Source organism: Puma concolor, chromosome B1, assembly GCF_028749965.1.
Source record: "Puma concolor isolate L17-30 chromosome B1, mPumCon1.1.hap2, whole genome shotgun sequence".
In the NCBI taxonomy this organism is placed as follows: Eukaryota; Metazoa; Chordata; class Mammalia; order Carnivora; family Felidae; genus Puma; species Puma concolor.
Window position 1 is genome coordinate 105,640,431 of NC_141670.1, and position 26,270 is coordinate 105,666,700.

The 26,270-nt window shown below is 38.0% G+C and overlaps 1 protein-coding gene and 1 long non-coding RNA gene across 14 annotated transcripts in view; one reads left to right on the forward strand and one right to left on the reverse strand.

Annotated features, from left to right (window-relative positions):
- The window catches only part of PDE5A (phosphodiesterase 5A), a 141,580-nt gene that overhangs the window by 107,984 nt on the left and 7,326 nt on the right, over positions 1-26,270 (forward strand). For all 5 annotated transcript variants that reach the window (XM_086704315.1, XM_025922013.2, XM_086704314.1 and 2 more), the window contains 7 exons: positions 2,309-2,434; positions 4,001-4,095; positions 11,912-11,999; positions 16,464-16,564; positions 18,229-18,306; positions 20,380-20,443; positions 25,754-25,828. In XM_086704315.1, the coding sequence (XP_086560441.1) occupies positions 2,309-2,434; positions 4,001-4,095; positions 11,912-11,999; positions 16,464-16,564; positions 18,229-18,306; positions 20,380-20,443; positions 25,754-25,828 (627 nt within the window). The remainder of the gene's footprint in view (positions 1-2,308; positions 2,435-4,000; positions 4,096-11,911; positions 12,000-16,463; positions 16,565-18,228; positions 18,307-20,379; positions 20,444-25,753; positions 25,829-26,270) is intronic.
- The window catches only part of LOC147581790 (uncharacterized), a 105,516-nt gene that overhangs the window by 12,898 nt on the left and 66,348 nt on the right, over positions 1-26,270 (reverse strand). For 6 of the 9 annotated variants that reach the window (XR_015250270.1, XR_015250271.1, XR_015250272.1 and 3 more), the window contains 2 exons: positions 22,368-22,507; positions 10,593-10,689 (listed from right to left, as the gene is read on the reverse strand). This is a non-coding gene — a long non-coding RNA (uncharacterized LOC147581790). The remainder of the gene's footprint in view (positions 1-10,592; positions 10,690-22,367; positions 22,508-26,270) is intronic. The other 3 variants (XR_015250275.1, XR_015250273.1, XR_015250274.1) reach the window with 1 other exon arrangement.

Here is a 26,270-nt window from a genome sequence, read left to right on the forward strand (position 1 = left end):
TATTATTTTCACTGCTGATTGAGCTTCTTGAAGGCAGGAACTGAGCTATTTTCTGTTTCTTCTCTTTCTCCCAGAGCATTTTGAGTCTGCCACCCAGGACTTAGGAAGCCTCTGTAATTGTTGGAGACTGATTCAGGGTATTGAGCATGCTCCCTAGAGTCATCCAAATTGCACATAATTATTCAGTAGTCCTGTACAAAAGACTGTATTTCAGATTTGAACACGCCAAGCATGTCCATCAAGCACTGAGCCGATCTGACCATAATTTTCCTAAATGCTGTTAAGAACATCCTGATAGGCCTATAAATATAGAGAGCAAACTGCTGGTTGCCAAAGGGAAAGGGGTTGGGGGGATGGGCAAAATGGGTGAGGAAGAGTAGGAGCTACAGGCCTCCACTTATGTGTGGAATGAATAAGTCACAGGAATGAATGGCAAATCATAGGGAAACAGTCAGTAATGTTGTAATAGCATTGTGTGGTGACAGATGGTCGCTACACTTGTGGTGAATACAGCATGACATATAGAGAAGTACTATGTTGTGTACCTGAAACTATTGTAACATTCTATGTTAACTATACTCAAATAAAAAAATGTTTTTAAAAGATCTCCTGATAACAGAATCTAAAACTGTATTTAAATCTAGTTTCTAACTATTACATCCATTGGATGACCCAGTTCTCTTAGGCCCCTCTTGTTAGAAGCATAACTGAATAGTCCATCAGGAATTGTATTTCATAAAGTCATTTTGGTCATTAGTTAACATTATATGATATGTGTGCATATTTAATTGCATCTACAGATGTATGATTAGTAAAGAGATATGTTCATAGGTTAAATTTCTGTGTTTTCCTGAATATTTTCCTTGAGTATTTAATTAATCACCAGTAATTCTCTGTAACACTTTACAGTTTCTAAGCATATGAAAGAAAGTTTAGAGCTCTTACTTAAAGTTCTGCTAATAAGATGAAGCTATCATCTTTCTAGCTGATTTTGTTCAGAAATGGTCACGATGAAAGAAACTGCAATATACTTGGTATTAACACATGTCAGTCGTAGTCACACAGAAATCCTCTGCTAAGTATGGTGACTTGGAGGTTCAAGAGCTATGGGACATTAGGGTTGCTTGTTATCAGAATTCCCTGTGAACTGTGTTATAGAACAGGAACAAAAAGACCAAAAAAGAAAAGGAAGGTTATGAGAGCACAGATTTTCTACCAAATCCCATGTAAGCAATTTCTACCAACAATGAAGAAACCTTGTTTTTGGCCTGCTTCTGCAGCCAGTCATTCTGTGTTGAATATTGTTAAAGCAACATTCTTTTCCCTGGTACTTTTTCCATATCCCAGGGCAATGCTTTTTGTGTTTGAAGTATCTCCAGGGATATACGTAGGAAGAAGTACATATTTATTTTTACGGATCCCCCAAAGTATAGTAAATCATTCAGAATGGAAGAGAGGCAGACTCTGATGCTAACACAAACAAAAAATAACCATGCTTAGGGCCCGTGAGTCCCTGGGGATTTACTGAATACACTACTTAGAAGTTGAATTAAACCCAGCTTTTGAGATTTCCGAGGTCTGTCCCTTTTTTTCCATCTTTTAAAATATGTCTTTTTCATGTGGACCCCAGGGCTTTATTTTACGTATATATTTAAACATTACTTCTTGGTAACCAAGCAGTAACTCTGCCTGAATATTTAAGCGTAGTTTAAAAGGGACAAAAGACTTGCTGATTGCATCAGGACTTGGAGCTCCGTTTTGTCCTTGGACGTGTGCTGTATATGTTAGCCCCCAATCCACCCCTGACAGCCTTGTTCTGAATTGAAATTGCAGAGCAGAATTAAAAATTGTTGCAGAAATAAAAACTGGGAGCATGAAAAGAACTTGAGAGTAGCTGTTTCCATGGCTCTCTAGAAGTGAATTCATACATAATGGACCATTTGGACTCTCCTAATTGATGGCACCTGAACACAATGTCTTTTAAAAAGCTAGTCAGTGCCCTCCCTACCCATGCCAAAAATACCTTAGAGCTGTCTTGCATTTTACATCTCATTTAGTTAGCATGGTGGTTAACATGGTGGGCTCTGAAGTCAGATTGCTCAAAATTGAATTTTAGCCCCACCCTTTGCGAGCAATGTGACCTTGGGCAAGTTACCTTTCTGAAAGTCGAATTCCTCACCTGTAAAATGATCAAAGTAGTAGCGCCTCCCTCGGAGTTATGAGGGTTAGATGTAAATGCTTTGGAACATAGTAAATGTGTGATAGATGTTAACAAGTATTGTTACTGCTTATGCTTTATTCCCTAAAGGTTCTTTGCAGGTGGATTTTAAGTGTTAAGAAGAATTACCGGAAGAATGTTGCCTATCATAATTGGAGACACGCCTTTAATACAGCTCAGTGCATGTTTGCTGCTCTAAAAGCAGGCAAGATTCAGGTACTTTTGAGAGCCATTTTTATATTTAAGACCTTTTCTTGCTTTAGTGGTAAAGTTTACAACATATTCTTTCAAGTTTTTTTTTTTAATGTGCACTAATGATGATTGGAATATTTATTGCCAGATACAAAATAAATTACATCTTATTAATTGAAGAAGACTAGCATGGCAAAATACTTAGTTATTAATTTTCTTTCATATGTAACCTACATGGCATATTTTTTTAAATCTTTAAAATTACTTCACATTAAATTTAATAGTCTTTGGGCAAAGAAATACATTCTCCAGAGGAAATTTCTACCGTATAAGAAAAATAATCAGATTTCTCGTGTCCACATTCAACCTGTTCCATAGTAAAATTCCTCAAAATCCACCCACGTGACTTCATAGATAGGTCCAGGGCTCTCTATCGCATTTTCTCTGGAGCCCTCAGTTAAATCTTCTAAGTACTATGTCATGGAAAGCTTTTTCATATCATATACATTGACCATAGGATGTTACAAGGAAGATCAATGCAGGGAACATTCAAGTAATTCATTGCTTTCCAGGCCAAATTTTATCCATATCTCTGTCCTTAGATTCTAACTTCAGTGGGAATTGACTAGTTATTCTAGGTAAGTGATTCCAGGCATCCATCATATCACTGCTTTTAATTCAGAGCTTCCATGCTCTTTTTTTTTAAAGTAAATTCTAAAAATGGCATCCTCTGTCTCTACTTCCCTAGGGTGCACACTGGCTAGAGCTAAGAGAAGGAATTGTTGTCCAAGAAGCCATATGCAATACCATAGTAGTATTTTCCTGCCATAGCAACGTTTGTAAGAAATAGGGTAAACTTCTTTTGAGCTATGGAAAGGTCATCAGGATTATACCACTGAAAACTATCCTTGCTTTTTATGAAGAATAACAAAATCAGGATCTTTTTCTCTGTCATCAACATATAACATGGCGAGTTGAGAGTTTCCAGCAGAGTGGAGCTGATAATTTCAACTTATTTTCTTACTGATGAAGGAGAACAGTAGTGTAAATAATACAAATGGCAGATATTACAAAAATAACCTATGTTTGGCTTTAGAATATATTGTGCAACTTTTTAAAGCCAGATTTTCATTCCCAATCCTCTTACTTTCTATTGTTTTGCTTACTGTTCACATTGTCTGTGTTCCTTAGGGATACGACAACTGCTGGCAGAGAGTGAGAGCAGCAGAATCTTCAGGGAACCAGAAGGCAGAGAGACAACAATTATTTAAAGTTTATTTTGATTATTCCACATACATGTAGATAATTAAGAGTTAATGGTATTTACTAGAGGTGGACAGATTATTGATTGTTGGAGGCATTTCAGCTCCTTCTGGTGAGAATGACATTTGTAATAATCCCATTCGAAAGACAAAGTACCACTTGCTGCCTGCAGACTAGGATTCCAGCATGAGTCCTTTGCAACCATAAATAAGCATATATGAAAAGCTAGTCGGAAACACAAATACATGATTGGTGAGAAGAGGTATTCTAATGAACTTCACCAAATTGCCTTTCTCTTTCTTTCCTCTGACGTCTTTGGTCATGTAGAACAAGCTGACCGACCTAGAGACACTCGCCCTGCTGATTGCTGCTCTCAGCCACGACTTGGACCACCGTGGTGTGAATAACTCTTACATACAGCGGTAAGGCGCGTCTTCCCCAGTAAAAGAAGAAAATGTTTCTTTTAAATTGTAGGGATGTCTTTTTTAAAGTAAGAGCAACAGCAAAATTTGATGGTACCACATTTCAATCGATCGGGGTCCTACAACAAACTCTGGTTGTATTCGAGTGAAATGGAAAAAAAATAGTGTGAATCCAATGTTGTGTTGGTAACATTTCTGGCCTAAAGCTCAGAAAGTATGTTTGTTGAGAATCTTATTTCATTAGATAATTATCAAGAGTTTTGCTTTAGTGTATGCATACCCAGCTTAGGAGCTTCATTAGAAAACTAAGTCTGGGGGCGCCTGGGTGGCGCAGTCGGTTAAGCGTCCGACTTCAGCCAGGTCACGATCTCGCGGTCCGTGAGTTCGAGCCCCGCGTCGGGCTCTGGGCTGATGGCTCAGAGCCTGGAGCCTGTTTCCGATTCTGTGTCTCCCTCTCTCTCTGCCCCTCCCCCGTTCATGCTCTGCCTCTCTCTGTCCCAAAAATAAATAAACGTTGAAAAAAAAATTAAAAAAAAAAAAAAAGAAAACTAAGTCTGGTTCAAAAGAGGTGGAATTTTATCCTGGACTAGAAAAGATAATATCTGAAAAGTGCTTAGCTCAGTCCTAAGTACTTAGTAAGCACTCAGTAGAAGGAGGATTTTGGTGTTAGTGGAGACAGTGCAGCACAATGTTGGCAATTTGGGGCTCTGCCTTCAGGCTGGATTCGAATCCTGCCTTTGCCATGCAGTTCCCGTGTGACCTTGGGCAAGGGAACTTATTTCTCTACTTTTCTCTTGTTTTCTCTATTATTCTCTATTCTCTCTTATTTCTCTCTTTGATTTCCTGATTTGTAAAGTGGAGATGATAGCGAACCTACCTCGTAGGGTTGATGTAAGTTTTAAGAGATAACACATATCAATATGAGGCGGAATGTGCAGTGCATTTTTTTTATTTCTTTTAATGTTTATGTATTTTTGAGAGAGAGAGAGAGAGAGAGAGAGAGAGAGAGACAGAGTGCGAGCAAGGGAGGGCAGAGAGAGAGGGAGACACAGAATCCAAAGCAGGCTGCAAGCTCTGAGCTGTCAGCACAGAGCCCGATGCGAGGCTCGAACTCACGAACCACAAGATCATGACCTGAGCCGAAGTCAGATGCTTAAGCGACTGAGCCACCCAGAGGCCCCTGTGTGGTGTATATTTAAGTGTTAAGTCTTAGCAGCAGATGCTAGTGATAGTCCTATCACCATCAGAAGCCTGCTTTCTGGCTGGTTTTGAAAGTAGATACTAACCCTTGACACAAGTGTTTCAGGCTCCCTTATGGGCCATGCTTAAAGTGACATTTTCAATGACAAATGAGATGATAAAGGTGACATCACTTTTCATCAGAGTTTTGAGCCCCTGTGACATGTTTATTTTCTTGTAGCAACTTAGTTGAAAAGCCTACATCTTAATGGCAGGATCTCTTACTACTTAGCATTTTTCTAAGTATGCAAGTGATTCAACTAATGGATAGATCTCTTAAGGAAATTCCAGATGTCTGATATCTTGAGGGAATTTCAGAGAGCTCTCTAATCACATTCCCTTTATCTAAATAAATGGAAAACTTCATGTAGAAAGAATTGTAGTGATGCAGCAACTGTGTCCTCTGCTGACCTTTGATGGGAAAAGATATCAAGCTCTTGCCTGAGTGTCAGAGACTGGCTCTTTCCTCTCTTAAGATCTAACGTTTTGGAGAACAGATTGGATGACATGTCCTTTGTCCTCTGTGCTTTGTCATATGATTGTGTTCCTGAGCCTGACGTTGACATGGGAGTAATTATGAAAGGGAACAATGACATGAAAAGGTGTATAAACACAGACGTAGCAGCCTAAAGATCCAAGCCAGCAGTGCTATGTTCCCTCCATACCTCAAAGCTGAACATATTATTATGGTCGCTCTAAGATGCTATGTTGCATTGCTTTAGAGTGAAGAAAACACTCAGCTATATTTTACTTTGTTTATTTAAAAACAATTACCCGGAAAAACATCTGGAGAAACGTCATCTTCTCTTCAAAAAAAAAAAAAAAAAAAAAAAAGTCCTGGGAAAAATTCATAGACTGCAGAATCTTGCCTTTACACACACCACAAAGCAGACTTCCACCAAGTAATAATAACTTTAAGAAAAAAAGTTAAAGGAGTTTCAGAGATTTTTATTTCTTCCTACATCTCTGTGGTTTGAGTAGACGAAACCAAGAATTTTCCAGGGATGTTTCTTTTTTTTTCTTTCCTTAGTGGTAAATGAGTTATATCTCAAGGAGGAATTTCTTCACCAGGGGACTCGGGAGATTCAGAGTGCCATAAACATTCCCGTGTAGAGAACTAACTTGCAAAAAGGTGTACAGTGTCCAATTTCATCAGTATTCAAACACTACATAAAGAAAACCACCACAATAAAAGAAGGCACAGAAACAAAACTAATACATCAAAAAGAGAAAAAAAGCCCTCATGTGGTAGCAAAGTTAGATGCTAAACTTCTCCTGTCATTCATTCTTCTTGAATGTCTTTTCAGAAAGTTAATTTAGAGTAAGATGTAAAGCAGACTATGTTTTGATTCATTATTGGTTATTTTTTGATTCCTTCCTTGATTAGGAAGACTGCCATGATGAGGAGTACGGCTACTATGCCAGTGAAATATTTGGGGAAGGAGTTCACTGCTGTGCTTTCTTCTCCCATGTGGGTGGGTAAAAGAGGGCGTGGTTTCAGATAGATTTTAGATGATTACTTTAAAAACAGGCAAGAATAGGACAAAATGACTGAAGGACAGACATCTACTAAAGAAAGCACAATGTGGCACTCGGCTTAAGTAGAGAAACCTCTTGCAATTCAGCCTGCAGTCAGTATAAGAAGACTGTATGAGTGCATTTATTTGGTTAGATTCATTCAAGTTTGGTGTTTTATAAAATAGAGTGAAAGTGTCCTACATTTTGGACAGCTGGCTAATGGGCAATTACTAGGGCCTGGCATTTTGCTAGGCAGAAAGAGAGCTATAAAGTATAAAATGTGGTCCCTGCTATTAAGGAATTTTCATAGCCTCATGAAACAGTGGTGATCAATACAACAAGGTACTTAGTACGTCCTGAATTGTTTAGTAATGTGGACTGTAAATGTTCAGCAGAGAAGGAGATTGGTTAAGACCAATGCAATCCCATCTGCACTGTTAATGGAAGAACTGAGACAAAGCGGATCCCAAAGAGTGGTAGGATTTGGAGAGGAGAGAGGATGAAGATATACCAGAAACAAGATGAGGTAGGCGGGCATTCTCATGGAACAGTGCTGATGGCTGGCCTGTGCAGAGTCAGAAGGCTCACTGACCAGGGATGAAAAGTAAGAGAGTGAACAAGTGGTTGTAGGACTCTTTAGAGACAGCTATAAAACTAAGCATATTTGGTGTAGTGAAGAAACAAGGAGCCATTACAGTGAGTAATAAAGACATTGTGTAGGAAGGAAAGACCAAAAGGAAGATACAAGGTATAATGGGTAATAAATAGGACCCCAGAGTTCAGCTAGGAAGCTGTTACAGCAAGCTGAGTTTTGGTGAAAAACACATACTGACTACAGAGAGGAAGAGATGGAAGGAGAAATGTTTTTCAATTTAATATTGAACAGGGGGAAGGGATATTGTTCAATATTGTTCAATATTGTTAATATTTAACATGAAGGAAGGGGGAAATCATGACTCCTGGTCCAAGAAACTGGAAAACTGATGGAGCCATTGATGACAGTAGAACTGGGAAGTGTGTATACACTTGTGTGTGTACTTAGGGAAGGAGGGACAAAAAGGACAGGAGGTAGAAGAGAAAATAATAAATAGAATGGTAGTTAGAAAAGGTAAAATGATCAAAGGAATGTTTTTTTTTTCAAGATTAAGTTTCCATAAAATCAGAATAAAAGAAATTTCCTGGTAATCACACTCAGACCATGTGTCTTTGTCCTGGAAAAACTCATTCTGTACCTTGGTCTTCTCTGCTCTCTGTTAGAGGAACAGCTATAGTCATGGGCTGGCGTGGTGGCAACAGAATGTCAGCAGGCACTGAGGAACCCAACAGGGCAGTAAAGACAGCACAGGAATCACAATTTGTGAAGTTCAACTGAGTAGAGTCTGTATTAGCCAAGAATGACATCATCCCTGATAAGTTTGGAGGGCTTGAGAGACTGGAGATCCAAATATGAAAAAAGTACAAGTTCGAGGAGTCCTAAAGTCACTAGCTAGTAATAATAATAATAGAAGTTAACACTTTATATAGCCGTTACCATGTGGCATTGCAAACTCTTTTTAGTACTTCATATACATGAGTTCAACTAGTCCTTTGACCATGCCACAGTGGCTATGATAGTTATGGTGGTTAAGGGCCAACTTGAGTCAGATGCCTGGGTACAAAAGCAAATACTGGCTTCTCCTCTTACCATCTGACCTTGAATGAGTCATTTAACACCCCTCTTTCTATTTTCTTCTCTGTGTAATGGAATAATGACAGTTATCTATCTTGTAGTTTGTTTCTTTGTTTTGTTTTTTTTTTTAACAAGGATTAAAAAGTATAAATAAATGTGAAGTACTTGGAACAATACCCAAGATATATTAAATGCTCTCCAGGTTTTAGCTTTTTCAAAGGGGATCCTATTAAGGACATATTTAGGACATCCTATTAAGGACTCAAGATCTTGCTTTGTCCCAAGGTGAGATATGGATCAGGGAGTAGCAAAAATGCTGTGCCTGGTAGCACCTAGAAGCTGTGGAACAAAGAAGGGAATATCCATTGTTGACGTGAAAAGAGACCATCCGTAGAGTCAAGGAGGTTAAGGAAGTAGGGTCAAAAGGCCAAATGAATCATCACCTTGAATACCTGTGGCATCTAATGTGATTACAGAGAATGCAGGGTAAAATAACCCCTGACTGATAGAATACAACAGTGATGATTTGGAGAGAAGTGGTCAAGTGAAGAATCAAATGGGGTTTACATGCTTACAAAGAGTAGTTAAGAGATGTGAACCCAGAGCAATATACACGTATGAGAAGCAAAATCAAGGATGGTTGTTAAGAGTCTGTAAAAGGATTCCTGGGGTGGCAAGAATTGTTTTCCTCAGAGAACTTACATTTTCTATTGATTTCTAAGGCTTCTTGTTCCTAGAATGTTGTTCTGACCTTGGCACTGACTCCTAACACCACTCTAAGAGATGGACAGACTACTGCAGGACGATAGGAAAATGTAGGGAGGGTGTAAGGTCCATACAAATAGACATCATTGTGGGAATAAGATTCAGTGGAAGCGGTGGTTTAAGTGGGCCCTTCTGACAGGCTCTCATATAAAGAAGCAAGAAATAGCCTTGTGTTTGAAACAGTAAAAAGCAGTAGAATGGAGAACACATTGGTGTCCACTAATATTTCTGTAAACAGGAAACTTGGGGTATGTATGCCCTTTTATGGATTCATAAATCCATATTTTTAGAATGTAAGTAAAGGCAAACACATATAATTTGCATTCATCTCTCTCATAAGCCAAGAAGTTTTTCTAATGGGAAACAGTCCTGTTTGCATTGTCTAAAAATGTAATGTGCGCCTGAAATTTTAAACATGTTTGTGTTGTATGCACCTAATTTCATCTCGGTCCAGCCTCTAACTAGGTCAGTAAGTGGATGCTGTGTGCAAAGTATAGAGAGAATATAGAATAGAGAATAGAGAATGCAAGCCAGAATTCAGAAGGGAGGCCATCATTCTGTTTCCTTGGGCCCTCCATTATCCTGCATCGTCTCATCTGCTCCTGTGGCTTGGAGATAACCAGATATCTGCAGGTTATTGTGTTCTAAGTCTACATCTCCAGCCCAGACCTGATACAAACTTTTATATCCACTTGGTGGACCTCAGTCACTTTAAAATCGACAGATCCAACACTGAATTACACAACTTTGCCTCCTTTATCTCCCATCCTTAATCCTCTCCCTTTCTCCTATGTCAGTAAATGACAAGGCAGAAATGTGGCATTCATACTTTTCCCCTAGGAAAATCCCCACTAGGTCCCAACATCAAGATTCTTTGCCAACTCTTACCTCCTAAACAGCTGTGAGGCAACTCTACTTGTCTTTATGTGGGATTCTGTCACCCTGGTCCAGGCTGTCTTGTACCTACATTACTAGAACTAGGACTATGAGCTTCCCAGTAGTCTCCTAACTACTTTCCAGTATTCTCCATGCATCTCCAGTTTTGATTCCAGCAAATTTATCTTTTTTTTTTTTTTTTTTTTTTTTTGTAAATCTGCTCATTTTACTCCATCCATTGTTTTCCCATTGTCCAATGAGAAGGACAGTATCTGGTCCATTGTACAACTCACTAAACATGGAGGAGCAAAGAAGACAGGCAGGAGTTAACTTGAGAAAGTTTACAACACAAAGAATGGCTGTTTGGGGGTCAGCAGTTATCAGTGGAAGATTAGACAACTGGAATAGATGAGATTGCCCATTCTCTCACCTTTATTTCCCTTGTTTTATTTTTGTTTTCCCTTAAGCTTCTCTTACTGCACTCATTTTCTTCCCATGTTATGTTCCTCCAGTCTTGGGCAGCTTCTCTAAATTAAATGAAAACTCAATTAATGACTCATATAGTAATACAAAGAAATAAGTCAGCTGTGTTATCCACACTTGTATTGTGCTTTACAATTCATAAATCCCTGTCCTACAAATTTTAGGAACAGAGACTTTCAGGAACTCTCACGTTTTCTTTTTCTTTTAAAGAAAAACTGGTGAAAATTGTGCTTTATGTTCACATGCGAAGGGTTGTGAGAAATAAGAGGTGGAGGACTGTACTTGACATGCTTTGGACCTTGATCTGTGACTGCCTGTTACATACAGTGAACTGAGTATAACACCCCTTCCATTCCCTTTACTCAGCCAGACAGTCTCCTCTGTTTGTCCCTAAGTTCAAGTTAAAAGAGCTACCAGGACATCCTATGCTGAAATACTCTGGATCCCACATGCATGGGGAACTTTTTCTGACCCAGCTGTCTCCTTCTTCCCTTCAAAGGAGGGTGGGCACCAACTCTGCCCCTTTTCTTTGCCTTTTGTCCCTCCTACCCATTCGTTCCATCGCAGTCCATTCTCCTTGGATATACAGACACATGTGAATATGCTGGCCCTCAGCCTTATTGCAGAGGAATAGACTAGCATTGCAATTTGTTTCAGATTTTATTTATTTTTTTTTTAATTTTTTTTTTCAACGTTTATTTATTTTTGGGACAGAGAGAGACAGAGCATGAACGGGGGAGGGGCAGAGAGAGAGGGAGACACAGAATCGGAAACAGGCTCCAGGCTCTGAGCCATCAGCCCAGAGCCCGACGCGGGGCTCGAACTCACGGACCGCGAGATCATGACCTGGCTGAAGTCAGACGCTTAACCGACTGCGCCACCCAGGCACCCCATCAGATTTTAAACTAATTGCAGTTTTGAAATTGAAAAATATCATTGGTACAAGTATTTCAGAGAATTTTTTTCTCATGGTTAGAGAAATTAGTCCTTTGTGCTTACTCCTACTATTTAATCAATATTAAAACCAATGAAATTGCTCATATTTTGAACAGGCAGTGGTTACCCTGGTATTTGAAAATAATTTGACTGTTTTTTCCCAGAGATCATCTCACTCTTTTCCTCAGCAAAAGGAGAGAAAATTGTTAGTCTGATTAATTTTGTGAAGTAGCCTCTTTTTTCATTGACTAATATGAAGAACAAATTAATGTATTGGGGAAACTAGTAATTTTTAAGCCTTTTTTCTCTCTTCCACAAAATATTTTTCAGAAGTGAACACCCACTTGCTCAGCTCTACTGCCATTCGATCATGGAGCATCATCATTTTGACCAGTGCCTGATGATTCTTAATAGTCCAGTAAGTACCTACTTTATGGTTGTGGAATTTTAAAAGAGAGCTTTATAAATTCAATTTTATTTTTAAGTTTTGGACTTCTTCCCAGCATCATAAATTCTTGAGCATGCTTTATTCCTTTTTGGGTAAGGAAGGCAAAGCCAAAACATTTGGGATCTTCCCAGCCTCACTTCTCTGGACAGCCCAAACTGTCTAAATGTTGCCTGATAAAGGATATCTGGTTACACACCTCTATTTGGTTATGGCAAACTGGAAACAAACAAAACTAGTATTTTTTGGCTCTCAGTTAATTCTCCCCCCCCCCTTTTTTTTTCTTTTGCTCAAATGAAATGGTTTATACAGCGCTCAAAGGTTTGCTTTCACAAGACCATGCCTGTTCCTCTTTTCATGGAAACTTCTGACCATTAACAAACTGCTATGTTAAGAAATAAAGCTATTCAATAGTTTGGTTAAATGAATATTCATCAGTGTAAGAAAACATACGATATGCTATGCTAGACAAATAAATGCTAAGGAAAATAAAATTAAAATAATGTATGCCAAAAGATTAACAAAGGTTTTCTTTGTCCAGTTATGAATACTTTTACATTCTCATTTTGATTCGTTCATTATTCACAGTATCTGCTATATGCATGTATTACCTTTATAGTAAGAAAAAAGTCAAAGTTGTAACTACTATGTGGAACAAGCACAATGCGTGGTCTATAATCTTAAAGCAATTTTACCCCCATCTTTTTATGTTTGCCCCGTGTGGCTAGTCTTCTCTGAGCCCTAGAAGAAAACTTGGGAGGCCCATGACTTTTCTGGTTATTCTTTTATAAGTAAAAATTACGTCAAGTACTAATTACGTCAAGTCCCAAAATAGACTATGCAATTCTCAATTTAGAAACCAAAATGTCCAGTTCTGTGTAATACTCTGGATTTTGGATTTGGTTTAAAGTTTCAGGTTCTCCCCCTACTGCCTGGTTGGCTTCTCTCAACCCTGTCTTGTGCTTCTTCTAACTCCTTCCTCATCCCTAACCCCCCATGTAGTTTCCTTCCCCTCCAGACTTGGAGAGTAGGAAGAGAGAATAGCTAAGAAGAGGGGCAAGAAATTTCTCAACACACTGGTACTGTTAAGAGTGTCTCACTCTTTGTGCCTGGCAGGTGTTTAAACCAAGTTCTTTTCTTGTGGGTAAGTTCATGATGCCTGCCAAGTGCCCTCATTGTGGGGCTTTTCTACCAGATGTTCCTTTAATGATCATCTCTGCCTGCCTTACTTATGGCTGTTTCCTCTGCTCAGGAAAATCTAATCGTTCACTTTCAGCTCCTTTCTGCTAAGGTTCTTTGGCCTTCTTTGTCATCCCCTTTGAAAAGGACAGGACTGAAATCAATCCCATGCCTCCAAAACTTGGAGAGGGCAAGCCATCCCATATAGTAGGAACCTCCCCATTGCTGCCAAAGTCAGAGTGGCTAGTCAGCCTGTGTCTTGCCTTTTAGATTTTCCAGACAGGAATTAGACATGAGACCACTGTGGCCCTTCCCACTCTCACTACACTACAAGAGACATGTAGGGACTTCATGCCCCACTCTCTTATTTGAGATGGAGGGGAACACAATCTCACCTCTCCCTAAACATCTTAGTGTGGATGAAGGGTTGAGTTATACAGCCAATTTGGTAATCTCATTATAAATTCTGCACACAGTGGGTGCCTGGGTAGCTTAGTTGGTTAAGTGTATGACTTCAGCTCAGGTAATGATCTCGTGGTTCATGGGTTCGGACCCCATGTCGGGCTCTGTGCTGACAGCCCAGAGCCTGGAGCCTGCTTCGGATTCTGTGTCCCCTCTCTCTCTGCCCTTCCCCTGCTCACACTCTGTCTCTCCCACTCTCAAAAATAATAAACATTGAAAAAATTTAAGTTCTGCATACTTAAATTGACTTTAGATTGATAAAGTATGCAATTAGTATGAATTAGTTCATGTGTGACTAGTAATTGAATGACGTTAGTGTAAGTGTACAAGTTGTATTCTTTCATCTGCAAGTTCTCTTGGGTAAGGTACAAGAATTATGAGAGTTGAATTTTTGACCTTATACAAGAAAGAAAAAAATGCCTCTACTTGGCTTTGCTCAGGTACCCCTTCTGCCCTATTTCAAGAATATTGAAAATGGGCATTTGCTCCCTTGCTTTGGACTGCTTGCTTTAGGCTCCTAGGAGGTTGCTCCTCCTTCGGTGCCCACCTTAATAGCAGCCCCAGTGTCTCAGTGATCCAGTCCCATCCACGTTGTCTATGGGCCCCACAAACCATTGCTTCCATGCCATCGTTTTGTGTGTTGACTGTTCTCAAAGGACCTCCAGACTGGCTAGCCTGAGCTGACTGGGTTACCGGCAGATGCACCAATTTTCAGTTTGGTTTATATTCTGGTTATAAAGTTTCATGGGCTTTGTGCAATCTGCCCCAGCACTAATTTTTCCCATAAACCATGTCATTTTTAGTGTGTAGTTTTTCAGAACTGAGATTTCTCAGGAATTATATGCTGTTTTATAGTAGAGAAATCTGTACTTTCCTTGGGATTTGCTATCTATATGCCTCATTTAAAACTATAAAACCTTCATTTTAATATCTTGTTTAGTTTTAAGGAAAGAAAATATGCTAAGCTTTTTCTGAACCCCATATTTAACAGTATCCCTATCATAGCTATCTATGTTATTAAATAACATAACTTACTAAGTAATACGTTATTACTTATAAGAAATTTGGTCGTATAGATGGTTGGTCTCAAATTATAAGACCATATAATATTCTGTCTTTGTAACCACCAAAATATTACTTAGTATTAGCACCAAAACATTTACAGAGAATTTACAGTCTCTGTTTTTGAAAGCAAAAATAAAAATATAACACCAAAAGATATTTCCTTTTCTTTTTTTTTATTATTTTTTAATGTTTATTTATTTTTGAGAGAGAGAGAGACAGAGCATGAGTGGGGGAGGGGCAGAGAGAGAGGGAGACACAGAATCTGAAGCAGGCTCCAGGCTCCAAGCTGTCAGTACAGAGCCCGACACAGGGCTCGAACTCACGAGCCGTGAGATCATGACCTGAGCCAAAGTCAGACGTTCAACCGACTGAGCCACCCAGGCGCCCCAAGATATTTCCTTTTCCATTTGAAATTGTTTTATCTTAAAACACACAGAAGTATCAGTTATTTTCTAAATAGTTTCCTTTCTGGCCCAGAATCTAAAGTGATTACATATTTTAAAACAATGTTTATGGTTGTAATCACAGATTCATTAATTAGATACATGCCACAATTTTGGCGTCTAGTTATTCTCTAACCGGTGTTTTGGCACTGGCCTACCACACTTGGCAGTTTCTCTTTGTTCAGAACAAATCCTCTGCCTCCAGATCTCATTCCCACTCCTCTAGGTTTTTCTTGGCCCTGAGATTTAGGAAGCACATCTGATTCAACTTATAGATGTTGTCCTGAGTGTATGCTGAATACCCAAGGAATGTTTTATGTAACTCAACATCAGAGAGCCACTATGCCTTAAATTACAGACAAGAAATAAAAAACGGTTACATAGCACCTTTTCAATATTTCTATTTTTTAATGTTTATTTTTTATTTTTGAGAAAGAGAGAGAGCACAAGCAGGGGAGGTACAGAAAGAGAGGGGGACAGAGGATCTGAAGCAGGCTCTGTGCTGACAGCAGAGAGCATGAACCATGAGATCATGACCTGAGCTGAGATCAAGAGGGGAGGCTTAACCGACTGAGCCACCCAGGCGCCTTTCAATATTCCTTATAGATGTTTCAACTATACTTGCTTTTTTGTGACCAGTAAGTACACCTTTGGCTCATGCCCTACGGGGCCACCATCTACATTCACATGTTCCTAAAGAACACACACTGTGTGTCTAATAGATTTATGACAGAATCCATAGAGAAATGATTCTTTAAATAATCAATGTTTAAAAGTTTTGCTACTCCATTCTAGATTTCCATTAATATGGCTTTGATTTGGGAGCACATGGGTGGCTCAGTCGGTTAAGTGTCCAACTCCTGATCTCAGTTTAGGTCATGATCTCATGGTCGTGGGTTCAAGCCCCACATCAGGCTCTGCACTAACAGTGCAGAGCCTGCTTGGATCCTCTCTCTTAGTCCAAATATATATAAATATATATATATATATATAGTTACTAGATTTTAGGCCTGGACTAAGGCCTAGGGAGTATAAGATGTGGAAAAACATGCATGTGTAGGTAGGTGCACCATTATGAAGCTGTATTTTCTTATAGGACAGGGTGGTGGGAAGTGGAACATAGAGGGGAAACATCATTTCATGGCATTAAAGTAAGCAGCTGTCCTCTGTATTCACAAGTTTAGAATACTAGGCATGTGTTTAAGATATGTCACTCTACCTTCAGATTTTGCTCTTGTCAGCAGCCTCTCCAGGCAGAGTGCTAATGATGGTTTTCTTTTTTATAAAGGGCAATCAGATTCTCAGTGGCCTCTCCATCGAAGAATATAAGACCACGCTGAAAATAATCAAGCAAGCTATTTTAGCTACAGACCTAGCACTGTATATTAAGTAAGTTTTAAGAAATATTCTGAGATCAATAGGTCTTGGAAATGTTTGCATTGTTTCAAACTTTTCAAATGCACTTTGGGAGGTTTTAAGATTATAAAGACAAATGTCCTGGCAAATCAAATGTCTTGTTTTTCAAACTATGGGGCAGTTTCTTAAAGGAAGCCAGAAAAGTCTACTCCTTTGGCATATGACTTAGTGCTAGAAATTACAGAATACAGAGTCATTTCTGACGTGTGACTACTCCTGTGCCTCTGAAGTTGTGTACAAGGTAAATAACCATGCCAAGGTCATTCCAAGGCTGCGTTGTCCAGCCCGAAGGTTATAGAGCCCATCTGCTTTTCCTTCACCCCCCTCCCCAGCTTCTGACCATATTACAGTGCCTTTATACTGTCATCTAAGCCTAAGTGGGCAGGAAAAAGAGCTAAGTGCCAGACACATAAGTCTTGTTTCTTTTTATTTGATTTTGGCAGAAGGGTATTAATACAGAACTTTAATTAGTGAAGTCGCTGACTCAGAAATTAGAGTGTGCATTAGAGTAGTGTTTGTCATGCATGTATGCATTTCCCTGTAATTAAACTACCTTTCTAAAAGCGAGAAAAGACCTTGCTGCATTTGGGCAGGCATTAGTTTCCCACACTCAGACCAAGATCTTTTGCTGCACACGTAGGAGTGAGGGGAGTCTGGCGGTCACACTTGTGGGATTTCCCTGAAGCACAGGCCTCTCTCCTTCTGCACAGGGATTCATATGTGTGGCTTTCACCACTCTTATGAGAAGTAAAAACAAGTAGAACGGATATACAAAAACACATACCCCAGGTACCTACTGTTGTACATCTAAAAATAGCTGCACCTAAAAGTGTCTGCGTCTAAAAGTGTTGTGCCATTGGATTTGGCAGCACTTTAATTAGGATAAAAGAAAATACAGCAAACTTCAGTTTAACTTAAAATGATTACAGAATAAAGATGATCAGATTACCAAGAATTTAAAAATACCTGTAACCACAGAGACTTCCCAGCCTTTCCAGGCCACATGGGTCTCTCCTCTGAACCCTTTTGCAATGTATTTTTCATTTTTGGTACTCAAGTGACATACATTCAGTTTCGTTATATAAGTTTTTCTTATCTTTGGTTTGTGTCTCTGACTAGATTTTAAACATTGTGAAAAAGACTCCTGTCTTATAACTTCCCAAGATGCGTAACAGTGTTGGGCACATAGGAGGCATTCACTATGCACTGAGTGAATAATAGTACATACTTTTTACCTTATACCATAATGTATATGAACAAGATATATGAAATTGAACTGAAGCCATAGAGATCTCATTATGCCATACACTTAAATTTTCAAGTCATTCTTGGCATCAAATTTTAAATTTGTTTTATTTTCTTAAAATCATGCTTAAGAATTGAAATTACCATTATTTGTGATCTGTAGTTAAAAACTAGGTGAGGTGTTACTGTTTTACCCAAAGAAAATGGCACAAAGGAAAAAAGTGAGGTATTTTTAGCTTTTTAAATGATGGTTTCTATATCGGATTCTAAGATGGGAAAAACCATTAGAGATTTTTTTCCCCCAAAATTTACTCCATGGGTCTTTGTTAGCTGAAGAAATAAGAGCCTGGGGACTCATCATAACTACCATATGTTTTTCTTTTACTTTCAAGGAGACGAGGAGAATTTTTTGAACTTATAAGAAAAAATCAATTCAACTTGGAAGATCCTCATCAAAAAGAGTTGTTTTTGTAAGTAGGTTTTCTGTCCTTAACACCGACGTTTTGCTCTCCAGTTCATTTTATAACTATCAGATTTTATTGCAAGTATTTGTTACAATGTGATGATCTTAGAGGCTGTCAGAATTATCTGGAGTGTTGTATAAAGGGCTGAATATGAATATTTATTTGAAAAGAAATGCATTTGCAAATTCAAGTCAGTAAATTACTCCTTTGTCTTAGAAGGAACTTTAAAATGTGGTGGAATATGAATACAAGGCTCTAGGGTTCCCCCTGCTCATATTCCCAGTGCTTTGGAATAGCTGAAAATAGCATCCCAAAGATTGTGGGAGCAAGAAGGTGGTTGTGAAGTGTTTACTTCTCTTGAGTGATGGGAGAGTAACACCATCAGAACCTCAAGATTTCCCTTTTCCTCACCTGTAGGCCTGTCCCTCCCTTCTAGCGGTAGATGCCATCTCTTTGCTACCTATTTGCTACCTATTTACTATTCCTACCTTTACCATGGCTAGAACTGGATCCATAAAAAAGAACAAGCGGTCAATAATTTTAATAAAAGGATGACACAGAACACCAAGGACAGCGCTATTACACTTCTGAAATCAACATTTCTTTAAATGGATTGATACTACTTAGCATGCAAACAAAGATGCAGATTATAAGAAAACAGTACACAAATGCCTGGCTGTCTGTTCTATGTAATCATGCTTTATTTCATAGCCTCAAAATGTTTTTCTTAATGGTCCCTTAGAAATGTATAGACAGATGGGGGCACCTGGCTGCCTCAGTGGGTGGAGTATGCGACTCTTGACCTCAAGTTCAAGCCCCATGTTGAGTGTCGAGATTACTTAAAAATAAAAATATTGAAAGAAAGAAAGAAAGAAAGAAAGAGAAGAAAGAAAGAAGAAAGAAAGAATAGACATACTACTGTAGTTAGGGAACAGTTTTTCCCAGTAACAAAAAGGAAATCCAACCTTGGCTCCAAGTCTGCACCAGTTTTCGCTGCTCCATCCATCCGAAGCCATGAACCTCTTGCAGAGAAGTACTCATAGTTCTAGTGCTCAGTGTCGCCACTTGAACTCATGTGTCTGATTTTAATGAAGCTCATTTAGGAGCATTGTCTTCTTTGGGGGAGGCAGTTTATATTGGCCAGCACCGAAATCTTTTATGAAAATGGGCTTAAACAGTGATTAAAAATATCTCTGGTGCACTCACTTTTTCTGAGAGAGTTGGTCTAAGACGTAGAGTAGCGGCAGGAAACCGTTTTCTTTTTGCCTTACGTAGTTATGGAGAACATGCTTTTAGGTTGGGTTTCCCAGCAGGGACGAGGGTTACCATCCTTTGCTATAAGTGTTTCTATATGACAGTGACTGGACTTTGTTTCTCCAAATTATTACAAACAGGTATCCAGATCCAACATGGGAAAACACGGTGCTAAATACAGAACTATTTTCATACTGTAGTTGTGGTACCGAGCTATAGAGCACCTTGTCACCGACTCCAGATTTCTTCCGGCATGGTTTTTACTTCTCTGAACAACAGAAAGACTAAAGAGCTCTGTCCTCTCATATCCCTCCCTCCCTTTCTCTGGCACATACTGTGTATAAGTAAGAGCTTTTCACAAAGTCACCGCACATGTTGCGTGCATTAGGATAACCCACCTTAATTCTTGCTCTTAGAGGCCTTATATCAATAGAATATCTGATGTTATCCTTTAATGGTTAATTATTAGTAATCAATGCGTTTTCATCTTACTACCACTGAGAATGGAATACCAAGGTGAAAAAAAAGAGCAACAGCAGGCAAGTTTTTACCCAGAAGTTAATAATTTCTCTCGTGCCAATCTGGAGCTAAATGAGGCGTTTTTAGGGCAAATTCCAGTAGTTCAGTGGGCAACCAAAAGAGTGACATTCTGCTATCCCTGAATCAGCCACACTTCCATATAAGTTGTTTCTTTTGTCTTTATAAACTGCCATCTTCATAGTTTAGGGAGCTTTAATTTAACTTTTTTACCAGTAACTATTTACTGAGAGTTTATGTTCACATAAAAAGTAAACAGTAGTATTGGGCTTCTTTTTCCCTGAACAGAGCGATGCTGATGACAGCTTGTGATCTCTCTGCAATTACAAAACCCTGGCCTATTCAACAACGGGTATGTTGTTTGCTGACAGTAAAAGTAGTAATTAAAAAGTCAAAGTAAGAAAAGTCTGTATTCTTAAAGGTAGCTTCTAAAGTATTTGTGGAAATTTTTATCCAAATTTTAAGTGGCATTAAAAGCAGAATTGGACATAAATAGGTTTTCTTGCTTAGAAGATTCATTAGCATTTACTAATATTTATAACGTATTAAGAAAGACAGCATCTATACTAACACAGCAAAACCTAGCTGCTGATAGTCTTTAATTCCAGTACTACTTCTGGCTCACTTAGGAATGTTTTTTAACACATTTCCTTAATAACCTTGAAAAACAGAAAAAGCAAATTATTTTTCTTCTTATGATTTTTCTTTATGGTTAGCCTACCATGCTATAACTCAGCTCTAAGTAGGCATTAGCGAGGAGAACTTAAACATTTCCTAAGTCTTAAAAATATAGGAAGTGTTGATATAAGGTGTCAGGAAGGATGTAATCAGGACCTGTGGCTAGGAGGCTAGAAATATATCCTTCTCTCTAAATAAGTAACTGCCATAACATTTTGCAGAGGCAGTAAAGGCCCTAGGCTCAGAAAAGAGATGGCTATACATGCAATGATGTGTGTATTGTGCTTTTGTTTTTTGAGACTGCATTTTGAATCCTGCACTACCTGAGACTAATGACAGTCTGCTGTTGGTCAGGGCTCTGATCTGCAGAGTCATGGAGCCCAACGACAGGTTCATCTCATGAAACATACATGCTGAGAAAACAAGATCAGAAGTGTGCTATCCATGTGCCAAAGCTGACATGCCGTAAGCACTCAGGAAAGGTGGTCTTTACAGAGTGTGCTGCTCTGTAATAATAAATGGGACTGTACGCCCATTTCCAAATAGGGAAGGGAATGGAAGAGGGAAGAATTTGTCTTTTCATTTATCCTTTCTTCTTAATCAGATCCCCAAAAGGTTGAGCAATGAGGTTAGAGTCCAGACATAAAAAGCAATACTATAAAGCCTCTATAATTAAAACAGTTTGGTATTGGTGACAGACCAATGGAACACAATAGAACTTTGAGAATTACATAGAACGTTTAATATATATAATAAAGGTAGCATTTCAAATAACTGGGGGAAAAGAGAGACTTTTTACTGAATAATGTTAGGGTGACTTTCACATCTTCTATAACTGTATCTATTCCACATACTTAAATTCCAAATGGAACATAGTTCAGTCTAGAGAATTAAACCATAGAAGTACTAAATAAAAACATTTGTGGATTCTGCTATAACTTAGGGGTGAGAAAACTTTCCTATTACTCAACATGCAGAAACAATAGAAAAGACTGGTAAATTTGATTACATAAAAATTAAAAAAAAAAATAAAACTTTTGCATGGCAAAAGACACCATAAGCAAAGTAAAAGTCAGTGAGAAACTGGTAAAGATATTTGCAACTTATATTTGGTAGATACCCCAAATATTAAAGAAATTGTAAAAAATAGAGAAGGAAAAGGGCAACAGCCCTACAGAAAAATGGGCCAAAAATTTGAACAAAAAGTTGATGGAATGTGAATGGCTCTTGCTATTTGCAAAGGTTCTCAGAACCTCATTCATAAGAAAAAATGCAAATTAAAACTACACTGACACACGCAAAAAACTTGTATAGAATCTCATAACAGCTTTAATCCTAATATAGTAGTAATATCTGCAGCAGACACATTCCAAGACCCCCAGTGGTTGCCTGAAACCAGAAACAGTACTGAACCCTTATATGTACTATGATTTTTCCTCTACATGCATAACTATGGTTAAGTTTAATTTATAAATTAGGCACGGTAAGAGATTAACAACAATAACTAATAATAAAATAGAACAACTATAACAATACTGTAATAAAAGGTATGTGAATGTGGGGTCTTTTTTCAGAACATCTTATTATATTTTACTCACCCTCCTTGTGATGATGGGAGATGATAACGTGAGAGGTAGTGAGGTGAAGGATACAGGCATTGTGATGTAGTGTTAGGACCTTCTGACCATGTGTCAGACGGAGGATCACCTGCTTCTGGACCACAGTTAACTCCAGGTAACTGAAACCATGGAAAGCAAAAGTCTGCAAAAGGGGGACTACTGTAGTCAGAACTAGAAACAACCCAAACGTCTTGTCAACAGAACAGCTAAACATATTGTGGTCCATTCCTTATTCAGTGGAGCACTGCTCAACAATAAGAAGGAAGTAACCATTGATACCTGTAACCACATGGATGTGTCTCATAAACACTATACTGAGCAAAAGAAGCCACACAAAAGACTACGTCCTGTGATTTCATTTATAGGAAGTTCTGGACTAGGCAAAATTAAAGCACTACAGTGAAAGAAATAAAATAGTGATTGTGAGGAGAAGGAGGAAAGAAGGGGCAGGAATTGACTGAGAAGGGTCATAAGGGCAATAGAAATATTCTATATCTTGGATGGGGTATTTGTCACATGGTTCTATGCGTTTGTCAATACACTGAACTCATGATCTATGCAATTCACAGTATATAAATTCTACTTCATTTAAAAAAAAAAAACACAGATACCATTTCTCATTTGGCAAAACCCAAAGGTTTTATGATATACTCTATTGGGGGAGTTGAGGGAAAACAAGGAATGAAAAATACTGTAACTCTTTAGAAGTTTATAAATATACATATTCATTATTTACCATTACTTCTAGGAATCTTATCCCAAAGATATACGGGAAAGAATGTAAAAAGATATTTATACAAGGCTACTCATTTTAGTGCTATTTGTAATAGCAAAGACTGGAAGTAACCCAAATACTCATCAGTAGGTTACTGATTGAATAATTTGTAGTACATTTACACAGTGAGTTCTAGGCAGCTATATAAAGAAATGAGGATTATCTGTATACTACTATGGAGTGATTACAAGGATCTTTTTTTAAGTGGAAAAAAAGCAAGGTAGAGAAAATGTATATGGTACTCTACCATTTATCTAAGAAGAGGGTAAGGGCGTGCCTGGGGGGCTCAGTTGGTTAGGCATCTGGCTTCGGCTCAGGTCATGATCTCACAGTGAGTGAGTTTGAGCTGCACATCAAGCCTTGTGCTGTCAGCACAGAGCCTGCTTTGGATCCTCTGTCCCCATCTGTCTCTGCCCCTCTCCCATTCACATGTGCGTGCGCTCTCTCTCAAAAATAAATAAACTTAAAAAAAAAAAGTAAAATATGAATATATGTACATATTTGCTTAATATTTAAAAAACCTAGGATTGGGGCGCCTGGGTGGCGCAGTCGGTTAAGCGTCCGACTTCAGCCAGGTCACGATCTCGCGGTCCGTGAGTTCGAGCCCCGCGTCAGGCTCTGGGCTGATGGCTCAGAGCCTGGAGCCTGTTTCTGATTCTGTGTCTCCCTCTCTCTCTGCCCCTCCCCCGTTCATGCTCTGTCTCTCTCTGTCCCAAAAATAAATAAAAACGTTGAAAAAAAAAAAAAAATTTAAAAAACCTAGGATTAACCACAAAAAAGTTAATGATCCCCTATAAGAGAAGGAAGGAACAGAATTTAGTGAACAGAACCATGGAACCATGTAAATAGTTTAAAATCATAAGGTTGAATTCTCAGCATTAAACCTTAAAAATAAAATGAAACAAACCTGATTTCAGTTGCAAAACCATAGTGACAGAGACTATTTCATTCCAAGTGACATTAAAACAGTAATTTGACCATGTATCTCTTAGTGGGATGTACTCTAAAAACAAAAAGGAATTATAAATCCTTTAAAAAAGCCTTTAAAACTGTTTTCAATAATGTTATTATTAGTGGTAATTTTACACAGATATTCAATCACAATTGTAGATGATGTGGGATAAAAGCAAATAAAAAAATTGTATTGGTATCATTGAGGACTGTCAGTGTGAGTGGAAAGATAAAGATCTAAGGTGGATTAGGTTATGCAAAAACACTGTAGTCCTGAATTTGAATTGAAATGTTGTATGAACTTCTGTTGTGTCCTAGCTCCATCCTCTAAAAGGGCTTACAAATACTGGTAGTAATGAACAAACCTAGTGCCCATACTGAGGTTTCTAAGTATCTCATTAAAGGAACAAGGGCTCCAACAAAGAAATGGCTGATAGCAGTTTTAAAGCAGGAAATGTATACAATGAGCCTAGAGCATCTTATTCTATCAGAAAGCAGGGAAGCTTTCAAAGGCTGATAGGATTCTGTCAAAAGAACAGAGATGCCAACTTTATAGCCTCCCAGTGGCCAAAATGGAACAATCTGATATCAGTAAGGATTAAAATACATTAAACATGTTTAAATTTAAAAGTTCAAAATAATAATAAAAATAATAAAATCTTCCCTGGTCATCTTTGATAGTTACTTGGTAACCATGTTACTTTTTTAATGGTAATTAAAGTGGAGAAAATCAAACATTTCTCCTGCTTTGCTTTTTTTTTTTATCTCCTGCTTTTCTTATACAAATTGTACTTTAGGGAAACTAAATAATTGATGTGGGGAACTTCCTTTTTTATTGTATTTCAACTAATAAAACAAAAAGGAATGACTACTTTGAATATCACCTTTTTGCAGCCCTTAAGGTAGCAGATCTACTAGACAAAGATCATTAATGGTCGCTAATATCACAAAAAGAGAGGCAGCCGGGCATTGTATAGCTCTTAATGGAAGTACACAGCATTGCCTATGAAGTAGTCAAAAAATAAAAAAAAAAAAAAATTCGGTCAGTCTTATCAAGTCTCTAGATCTCATTACCATTGTATGTAAATAGGGCACAGAGAAACAGTAATTGTCATCATAGGAATGCAGTCAGCAAAATCCAGATAGTGGGAAACTACAGGATAAACAACCAGTTTATTTCACAGCAACAAAAAAAATTATAAGGAAATTTTTTTAAAAGAGAAGAGAATGTAATGTAGATTAAAATTAATTTAAAAGGCAATCAATCACAATATATGCAGCTATTTGATAACTGGTTTTCACAGCAGCTGGTATAACAGGTGCTTAATAAATATCATTGCTTATGCATACAGATGGGCATACACGGCCTTTTCCCCACTAACTGCTGAAGTTGAAATAACATGTTGCTTTTTTCTGCCTAATTTCAGATTACAAACTCTAGCCTTTGTGATTAGATACATATTTAAAAGCAAATAAAATATAATTTCCATTACTCATTATTGTTCTATTACCATTTTGCTAATGTGGTTGAAGCTAGATTTGATAGATTTTATTATCTTTACTCAAAGTCTCTATTCTATTCTCTGTTCTAGAGTTATATGCTTTTAACTGCCAAAACTTAATCGGTCATTTATTTCAGATAGCAGAACTTGTAGCAACTGAATTTTTTGACCAAGGAGACAGAGAGAGAAAAGAACTCAACATAGAGCCTGCTGTAAGTCTGAGACCTTGTTGGTAGGAATTATTTCAATACATCTGTGAGTGTGGACTTCTTAACACTTTTATGAGATCTTTCCTTGAGAATACAATTTCTTTTCATTTTATTTTTTAAAGCATTTTTCTTATTAAAAGAATTTTATGTGTTTATTACAGAAAATATAAGCAAATAAAAGAAGACTCTTTGGTTCATCATATTGTACCTACTTTTTTGTAATTTGTTTTTTCTATTTAAATTTAAATCATAAGCTACGTTTCATTCTGACAAATGGTCTTACGTTTATTATTTCTAGTGATTATCTGAAATAGATGCAGCCATAGTCTATCCACTACCTTTGGGGTAATGTTTGCAGTGTTCACTATTACCAGTAGCACTTTGATAAACATCTATGTTGCTAAGTGCTTCTGTGCCATTTTTCATTATCTTGTTAGGATAAATT